The sequence below is a fragment of the Anolis sagrei genome, chromosome 13 (assembly GCF_037176765.1).
Source record: "Anolis sagrei isolate rAnoSag1 chromosome 13, rAnoSag1.mat, whole genome shotgun sequence".
Lineage (NCBI taxonomy): Eukaryota > Metazoa > Chordata > Lepidosauria > Squamata > Dactyloidae > Anolis > Anolis sagrei.
Window position 1 is genome coordinate 6209494 of NC_090033.1, and position 9991 is coordinate 6219484.

General features: G+C 41.7%; 1 protein-coding gene across 1 annotated transcript; it reads left to right on the forward strand.

Moving 5' to 3' along the window:
* On the forward strand, positions 1–7553 carry CORT (cortistatin). The gene is made up of 3 exons (XM_060758906.2): positions 1–691; positions 1997–2059; positions 5221–7553. Exons 1-3 carry the CDS (start codon positions 560–562, stop codon positions 5416–5418), a joined length of 393 nt encoding a protein of 130 aa, XP_060614889.2. The 5' UTR covers positions 1–559; the 3' UTR covers positions 5419–7553.
* The last annotated feature ends 2438 nt before the right edge of the window (positions 7554–9991 follow it).

A 9991-nucleotide genomic window follows, 5' to 3' on the forward strand; every position in this document is an offset into this window, starting at 1 on the left:
GGGGATATAGTTAGAACTCTTTTATGAAGTTTGAAAACGATTTGTAAAAAAAAAATCCTGAACTTATTTCCGATGTAGGAAATGTGTCCACAGAAGCAACACTTGTCTATCTTGAGGCCCTGGCGGCTGCAAATTCTGTCGGGCAAAACCTCGCATCATGAATCATCTGTTGCAAAAAAAAATCACCCTGTTTTGTACTCAAAGCGGGCAGATCATTACTGGGAATAATGGCGAGGAAATGAGGTTTTGGAGGGCCTTTGTTTTGTGTTTTTGCTGTGGCACATGAAAAGCCACATGCGACTTAAATTAACAGTAAATGTACTTTAATGGCATCGGCACCCAGAGGCTCTAATTAAGGGTTAAAGCCACAGGAGGAGCACAATTTGGGGGCTTAATTGCGGCCTTGTTCGTGCGTCATTGCTTAAGTTTGGAAAGTGGTGGTGATGGGGGAGAATAGAGTGGTAGTGGTGACATGAAAGAGGAGGGGGGATCCTTTGGGGGGGGGGAAGTACAAAATATAATTGGCAAGCAGGTGTAGCTTGTGGCAGAGTCCAACCAGATGGCAATCCTTGTGCATCCTCCTCCGTCCGCTCCCTTCCTCCTGGCGCTCCTCTCCTTCTCCGGGCGCATGGGGGCCGCACCAGCTGCCGTGCTTCCGATCCCAGAGGGTCCTGTTTGGAAACACAGCGAGGTAAGTCAATATTTATATATATTAAAAAGGATAATAAGAATTGTTATTATTATTATTATTATTATTATTATTATTTTCCAAAGGGGTATCTGTTAGTCTGCAGCAGCAAAAACGTTAAATAATAATAATAATAATAATAATCCAGCATATAGATCTCGTTTGCTGTGACATACTGTGCTTTTGTGTCAATAATAATAATAATCCTGATCATCATTATCCAAAGGGCTATCTGTTAGTCTAAAGCAGCAAAAAAATTAAACAATAATAATAATTATAATCGTTATTATCATTATCCAAAGGGGTATCTGTCTACAGCAGGAAAAATGTTAAATAATAATAATAATAATAATCCTTATCATCATTATCCAAAGGGGTATCTGTTAGTCTACAGCGGCAAAAAATTGAAAAGTATTATTATTGTTATTATTTTATTGTTGTTATTCTTTTCCAAAGGAGTATTTGTCTACAGCAGCAAAAACATTAAAAGTGTTGTTATTATTACTATTATTATTATTTTCCAAAGGTGTATCAGTCTACAGCAGGAAAAATGTTAAATAATAATAATTACTACTACTATTATTTCCAAAGGGGTCTCTGAGGATGCTTGCCATAGATGCAGGCGAAACGTCGGGAGAAATGCCTCTAGAACATGGCCATATAGCCCGAAAAAACCCATAAGAACTGAGTGATTCCATGAAAGCCTTCGACAATACATTGAATCATTATTATTGTTATTATTATTATTATTACTATTATTGTAGATGGCCAATTTTCTCACACCAGAAGTGACTTGCAATTTCTCAAGTTGCTCCTGATACAGAAAATAGTAATTATTATTATTATTATTATTATTATTATCATCATCCAAAGGGGTATCTGTGTTAGTTTACAGCAGCAAAAACATTAAAATAATAATAATAATAATAATAATAATAATAATAGAGTATTGTTAGGTTCGAAAGGAGCCGCAAAAACTTTACAGAATTATCATCATCATGATCATGGGCTTCAAGGAGATTGCAGGAAACTGGCTCTCTGAGGACCTCACTACCTCTGAGGATGCTTGCCATAGATGCAGGCGAAACGTCAGGAGAGAATGCCTCTAGAACATGGCCATATAGCCCGAAAAAACCCACAACAACCCAGTGATTCCAGCCATGAAAGCCTTTGACAATACAAAAATATTTAATTTGGGCAGATATGAAATAGTGACATGCTTTAGAAGGTTTTTTTTTTAAAAAAGGATTGTTTTGATTCTGGTTATTCAAAAGACTATTAAAGCATATTTTCTATTTTAATCTGCAGCACAGTCCAATGCCCGTTTACCCTCAAATAGGTACCACTGTTTTCAATGGGGCTGCTTCTCAGGTAAGTGGGTACATTAGTTTAATGTTATGCCTCTTCGTGATTCCAAAAGGTTTTTTTTAAAAAAAATGTTGCACTATTTGTATATGTATGTGGGGCAATCCTTTGTTGGGAGGTGTTAGCTGGCCCTGATTGTTTCCTGGCTTGAATTGATTCTTGTCAAACTACAGACATATGGACAATTTCAACAGGAAACCATGAAAACGAACAAAATCTGGCTACTGGTATTTAAAAAACTATAAAATAAGGGCAGTAAAGAAAGAGCAATACTCAGAAAACAGGGGAATTCCAGACAAGACTCAATCAGAGCCAGCTAATCACCTCTCAACAAAGGATTCCCCCAGGCACTAACAATATTAAAAAACACCAGAATTGAGACAGTAAATAAAGAACACCACTCTGAAAAAAGAGAACCCCAGACAGGAAATATTCAGGGTCAGCTAACACCTCCCAACAAAGGATCCCCCCAAGCAGGAAGCAGCCAGGCTTTGAAGCTGCAAGTCTTTTCGGTGCTAATCAAGGTGGCCAATTGCAACATTCATCCTTGCCTCAAACAGGCAAGAGTTCTGTCTCCCACCCTGGACATCATTCCACAGATATATAAACCTCACTATCTGGAGAATTCCAGACAAGAATCAATCCGGGCCAACTAACACCCCCAAACAAAGGATTTCCCTCCAGGCAGGAAGCAGCCAGGCTTTGAAGCTGCAAGGCCATTTGTGTGGCCAATTGCAACATTGTCTCAAGCAGAAAAGAGTTCTTCCTCCCACCCTGGGCTTTATAGCTCCATTCCGTTTGATAAAATATATTGAAAAGCCTTGGCGCATGGACGCCTTTCAAGAACAATTCCACTCTTCTCCATTTAGTTCAAACGCACTCATTAAAAATGATGACAAAGGCAAGGCGATCAGCTAAAAAACCATCAGGCTGCCATGCCGCACTTCATGTAATAATTTGGAAGAAAAATATATTTTTAATGGAGGATTTTATGTACTGGTTCTTGGATCTTTTTCAAGAGAGAGTACGGTAAATCAGCCGCTCAAGAGTCGAGAAACTCTGAAAACGACTCCTTTTAACGACCCTTTTGAAAATCCATAACGGCATTCAATTATATTGATAAATGAGCAGCTTTGGCGTGTGTTTTTTTTAAAATGCTGCTACATATACAATGGAGGTCCAAGGACAAGTTCTTCAATAACGATTTAGAGTGAGTTCTCAGAACTCACTCCAATTCATACTTTCTATAGCTGAATTTATTTAGCCTCAAAACAATACTCGTAATCATTTCTGCATCAGGTTGCTGTGTGTTTTCCAGGCTGTCTGGCCTTGTTCGGAAGCATTCTCTCCTGATGTTTCGCCCACATCTATGGCAGGCATCCTCAGAGGCTGTGAGGTCTGTTGGAAACTAGGAAAAATGGGGTTTATATATCTGTAGAGTAATGTCTATTACTATTACTAATGGAGTAATCTTCCTGGTCTCTCTAGCACCAACCACTGCTCTGAGATCAGAGTGAAGAGAGGGGCCAGGAAGGCAGTTCCATCTTGTCTCCTGCACTGTGCTTATAATAATCTTCTATATATATATATAAATACTCTGTGCGTAATGAGTACCTTAAAAACAAAAGAACCAATGAACACAATCACACCAAATTTGGAAACAAAACGTCTCACAACACAAAGAGTGACTATCACACCAAAAAAAATATATGATTTTGTCATTTGGGAGTGGTAGTTGCTGGAATTTATAGTTCACCTATAATCAAAGAGCACTCTGAACTCCACCAATGATGGAATTTAATCAAACTTGCCACACAGGATTCCCTTGACCAACAGAAAACACTAGAAGGGTTTGGTGGGCATCGACCTTGAGTTTTGGAGTTGTCGTTCACTTACATCTAGAGAGCACTGTGGACTCAAAACAATGATGGATCTGGACCAAACTTGGCACGAATACTCAAAATGCCCAAATATAAACACAGATGGAGTTTGGGGGAAATAGACCTTGACATTTGGGAGTTGTAGTTACTGGGATTTATACAATCAAGGAGCATTCTGAACCCCAGCAACGACAGAATTGGGGCAAACTTCTCACACAGAACCCCCATGACCAACAGAAAATACTGTGTTTTATGGTGGTCTTTGTGACCCTTCTGACCCCCCCTGGTGACTCCCCCTTGGGGTCTTGACTTCCCAGGTTGAAAAAGGCTGCCTTAAGGCCATCCAGTCCAACTCCCTTCACCAGGGCAAGAAATAATCAAAGCCCTCCTGACGAAGGGCCATCCAGCCATTCACACACACACACGTGCGCGCACATATATGACAGATGCAGTATCAAAGATTTGAAAGTGACCCCTAAAGAAGGACAATGATATGTTGCATGTTCCAGAGTAGGCAAACCAGGCAATCTCCACATCAACACTGGCAAAGAAACAGCAAGAAATACTGTTTACTCACATGCAGAAAGACATTATATATTAGAAACAAACACTTTCCCATGACTTTATTTTCCAGATCACCAGACTGGGCCACAGCAACGCCTGGCAGGGGACCACTAGTGTAGTGTAGTGTAATGTAATGTAATGTAATGTAATGTAATGTAATGTAATGTAATATATTGTATAAACATATAATATTGATAACATTATAATGTAATACAATATACTACTACTACTACTACTAATAATAATAATAATATGATTCTATAATTAAATATTTTATATTAAATGTAATATTACTAATAATATTACAGTATAATGTTATAGTGCAATGTAATATATAATATCAATATTGTACTATGAAAATAATAATATATTGTATTTACTTTTTACTTGTAAGCCACTCTGAGTCCCCTTTGGGGTGAGAAGGGTGGCATATAAATGTCGTAAATATATAAATGTCCAGGGTGGGAGAAAGAACTCATGTCTGTTTGAGGCACCCTGAACATTATTCCACAGATATATAAACCTCCCTTTCCTAGTTTCCAACAAACCTCACAACCTCTGAGGATGCCTGCCATAGGTGTGGGTGAAATGTCAGGAGAGAATGCTTCTGGAGCATTGCCATGCAGCCTGGGAAACTCACAGCAACCCTGCCTTATTTCAGATGATAGTACTGTTCCAAACCACAACTTTGGGTTCTCCCAATTGTTTTTGTCTAACCTTCAGGGATCGGCAGACATAGGAAGGGATGAGCTGCTTGATTTTCTGTCTGGGATGGCGGACCGGGCCTCCCACAGGCGTGGGGCAAGGCAGGAGAAGGTGGTGCGCAGCCCTCGGGAAGAGCGGGCGCCCTTCTTTCGGCACCCGGCGCGGGAAAAGGCCCCTTGCAAGAACTTCTTCTGGAAGACCTTCTCCTCCTGCTAAAAATAAATCATTTCCATCACACCAGTGGACTCGAGACCAAAGGGTCAGTGATGGCTCTCCTTGGGCGTCAGCGTTGCTGCCTGATTAGATTTCTCTTTATTTTTGTTCTTGTTGTTGATAGTAGACCAGGCATGGGCAAACTTTCTAAATTGGGGGCCACGTGGAGGGCTGTGAAGGAGAGGGTTCTCCCCAAGCCCCCTCACTGCCCTTCCCTGCCTTTCCTCTTCTCTTTTGGAGGCAGAAAGTCAACGTGTGGATCCCAAAAGGGTTTGTCTTGGTCAGGATGAGATGGTGGACGGGAGAGAAGAAGTGTCTCCATGAGACCCCATATTGACTAGTCCTGATATAGAAACCTTGAGCTGGAAGAGACCCCCAAGGGCCATCCAGCCCAACCCCCTGCCATGCAAGAAGGCACAACCAAAGCACTCCCGATAGACAGTCTCTGTGGAAAATCCTCCAGAGAAGGAGACTCCATCACACTTCCAAACAGCCAATGCCACTCTCCAGAACGTTCTTCCTAATCTTTTCAGTGGAACCCATGGCTCCCTTGTGTCCTGGTCTCTAGAGCAGCAGGAACTCGGTTTCCCTCCTCCTGCTCCTTCTCTTTGGGACACCCTTTGAAAGCGTGAAACTTGGTTCTCATGTTCCCTCTCTACCTTCTCTTCTCCCAGATAAACATCCCCCAGGAGGAAAGAGGGATGAAAGGGTGGAAGGAGGGAGGGAGGGAGAAAGAAGCAAGGAAGGGAGGGAAGGAAAGAGGAAGGATGGAAGGGAATGGAGGGAGGGAGTGGAGGGAGGAAGAGGGAAGGATGAAAAAGTGGAAGGAAAGGGGGAGAAAGAGGAAAGGAAGGGTGGAAGGGAATGATGGGAGGGAGGGAGGAAAGAGGGAAGGAAGGACGAAAGGGCGGAAGGAGGGAGGGAGGGAAGAAAGGGAATGGTGGATGGGAATGGAGGGAGGGAGGAAAGAGGAAGGAGAAAGAAAGTAAACGGAAGGATAAAGTGGGAAGGGTGGAAGGTAATGGAGGAAGTGAGGGGGGAGGAAGAGAGGGAAGAGAGAAGGAAAGACTATAGGGAAAGGAGGAGGAAGGAAGGACGAAATGGTGGAAGGTAGGAAAGTATGGAAGGAGAAAGAGGGAGGGAAGGAGAAGGAAAAGAGAAGGAAAGGAAGGAAGGGTGGAAGGAGGGAGGGAGGAAAGGAAGGGAAGGGTAGAAGGTAATGGAGGAAGTGAGGGGGAGGAAGAGAGGGAAGAGAGAAGGAAAGACAATAGGGAAAGAAGGAAGGAAGGAAAGATGAAAGGGTGGAAGGCAGGAAAGGAAGGAGAAAGGGAGGGAAAGAAAGAAGAGAAGGAAGGGTGGAAGGAGGGAGGGAAAGAAGGAAAGGAAAGGGTGGAAGGCAGAAAAGTATGGAAGGAGAAAGAAAAGAGAGAAGGAAAGGGTGGATGGTAGGAAAGTATGGAAGACGAAAGAGGGAGGGAAGGAGAAAGAAAAGGAGGGAGGGAGGGAAGGAAAGAAAGATGAAAGGGTGGAAGGCAGGAAAGTATGGAAGGAGAAAGAGGGAGGGAAGGAGAAAGAGGGAGGGAAGGAGAAAGACAAGGAAAGAAAGGAAGAGTGGAAGGAGGGAAGGAAGGAAAGACAAAAGGGTGGAAGGCAGGAAAGTATGGAAGGAAAAAAGGGAGGGAAGGAAGAAGGAAAGGAAGAAAGGAAAGGTTGGTGTGAGAGAGGAGGGCTTGAGAAAAGATCCCAGGGGGCTGCATCCGGCCTCCGGGCCTGGGTTTGCCCATACCTGTAATCGACGTTGAAACCTAGATACTCTCAAGCAGGCATAGGCAAACTTTGGCCCTCCAGGTGTTTTGGACTTTCCTAATTCCTAGGCGGTTAGGGATTGTGGAAGCTGAAATCCAGAGGGCTGAAGTTTGCCCATGCCTGCTTCAAGATGACTTCCTGTTGCACTCACAGGGCAAGAGAAGAGCGTCCGCATTCAGTTTCATAGTCCCAGTTTGGCTTTCTCGATTCAGCCAAAACAATGTGGCATTCCACCTTTGTCCTTCTTCACTCTTTGCCCGTGTTGAGGTTGTCTTCTGGCACATCAGCCTTTAACAACGCTGAAATAAATAACGTGACTGTGCAATACATAATCTTTGTGCTGTGTTTTTGTTGCTTCCTTGACAGCATTTTATTTCATGCCCCTGAGAGGCTTCTTCCTGGCCTAAATGGGTGCTAGCAAATTTGCGATTATATCAATTTGTATGCGAATTGGGTCGAAGGAAAAACTTATGACTGTGGCTCCCAACCTGGTTGTGCAACTTCTGCCTACCACCCAAAAATTTGTAATAAAATTGGTGTAAATATTTTAATATTTCATCCTTTTTCACTTTTTTTAGGGCCGGTATAAGCTGCATTTAATCTCCAGGACTTGTTTTATCCCCATTTCAAAGCATGCTAGAGGCTTAAGAAGGTCAGTAGATCAGTGAGTAGGCCGAAGTTTACGCAGTAACAGAAAACATTTAATGAGTCAATGCAGGATTAAAGAAATATTCTATTTGCAAGCGTGATTTAATAATTGATTGGGTATGTCATTTATCATGTCAGAAGCAAATTGAGATTCCAGTTATAATGTACTGTATATATTTGAGTATAAGCCTTGTTTTCCAGACCTTTTTTTGGACTGAAAAAGTCCCTCTCGGCTTATACTCGAGTCAAGGTTATTATTTGTTATAAATACGTAATAAATTTATTATTATTATTATTATTATACTTTATTATTATTATTACATTTATTTTACTCTATTTATTATTATTATTATTATTATTATTACATTTATTATTTTACTCTATTTTTATTGGAAGGGTATGCAAGTCTTATGTAAATATTCAAAAACGTTTAATCTCCTGATGCCTCAATTAATATAATTTTATTGGTATCTATTTTTATTTTGAAATTTACCAGTAACTGTTGCATTTCCCATCCTGGTCTTATACTCAAGTCAATCTGTTTTCCCAGTTTTTTGTGGTAAAATTAAGGGCCTCGGCTTATATTCAGGTTGGCTTATACTCAAGTATATACGGTATTTTACAAAACCATAAAGTTAAAAACTTGACATTATACTGAATTTCCTTTGACCACGTGGAGTGCCGCTGGTGTCGCTATAAGAAGGCCTCCCATTGTGCATGTGGAGGGTCACAGACTGCATTGTAGACAGTGGTCTGTGGTTTGCTCTTCTCCACACTCACATGTCATGGACTCCACTTCCTAGCCCCATTTCTTAAGATTGGCTCTGCACTTCGTGGTGCCAGAGCGCAGTCTGTTCAGCGTCTTTCCAGTCTTCTGTGTGCCCAGGAGGGAGTTTCTCTTCTGGTCTCAGCCACTGAATGAGGTTTTGGATTTTTAGCCTGCCACTTGTGGACTCTCGCTTGCTGAGGTGTTCCTGTGAGTATCTCTGTAGATCTTAGGAACCTGTTTCTTGATTTAATGCATTGCCATGCTGCCTGATATCCGAACAGAGGATGGGCCGGAGATGTTACTTCCTTGGTCCTTTCATTATTGGCTGCTACTTCCTGGCGAATGTCAGGTAGTGTGATACTGGCTAAACAGTGTAATTTCTCCAGCGGTGTCGGGCGTAGACATCCTGTAATAATGAGGCATGTCTCATTAACTTCCACATCCACTGTTTTAACATGGTGAGATGTGTCCACGGAGCATATGTACTCAGCAGCAGAGTAGCAAAGCACAAGGGCAGATGCCTTCACTGTGTGTGGTTGTGATCCCCAGGATGTGCCAATCCATTTTTGTACAGTATTATTTCTAGCACTCAATTTTTGCTTGATATTCAAGCAGTGCTTCTTATAAGTCAGAGCATAGTCCAGAGTGACTCCCAGGTATTTATATTATAATGTAATACATTATAATACTAGTAATGATACAATATTATAATTATAATTATATCTTTACATTACATGTAATATTACTAATAATATTACAATATAATGGTATAGTGCAATATAGTAATATATAATACTGTTATTGTACTATGCTAATAATATAATATATTGTATGAAAATATATATTGTAAGCCGCTCTGAGTCCCCTTCGGGGTGAGAAGGGCGGCATATAAATGCCGTAAAATAATAAATAAATAATATGTGCTGCAATGGTCCAATGGGATTCCTTCCCAAGTAATCATCAGGGCTCAAGGTGTCTGTCTGTTCTTAAGGTGAAAAGCACACATCTGTGTTTTAGATGGATTAGGAATCATCCCTCATTGGAGGGAAGGATACTAGAGACAAAGCTGAAGTACTTTGGCCACATCATGAGGAGACAGGAAAGCCTAGAGAAGACAATGATGCTGGGGAAAGTGGAAGGCAAAAGGAAGAGGGGCCGACCAAGGGCAAGATGGATGGATGGCATCCTTGAAGTGACTGGACTGACCTTGAAGGAGCTGGGGGTGTTGACGGCCGACAGGGAGCTCTGGCGTGGGCTGGTCCATGAGGTCACGAAGAGTCGGAGACAACTGAACGAATGAACAACAACAACAAGGAATCATCTGGCTTTCTCTGTAATAGGCAGTAAGAGCAC

Bases quoted from the DNA above. Each gene is read 5' to 3' on its own strand.
- CORT (XM_060758906.2), top strand. From the start codon at position 560: ATGGCAATCCTTGTGCATCCTCCTCCGTCCGCTCCCTTCCTCCTGGCG. The intron at 692-1,996 runs GTAAGTCAATAT...TTTAATCTGCAG, and splicing joins CTGTTTGGAAACACAGCGAG to CACAGTCCAATGCCCGTTTA. The intron at 2,060-5,220 runs GTAAGTGGGTAC...TCTAACCTTCAG, and splicing joins TCAATGGGGCTGCTTCTCAG to GGATCGGCAGACATAGGAAG.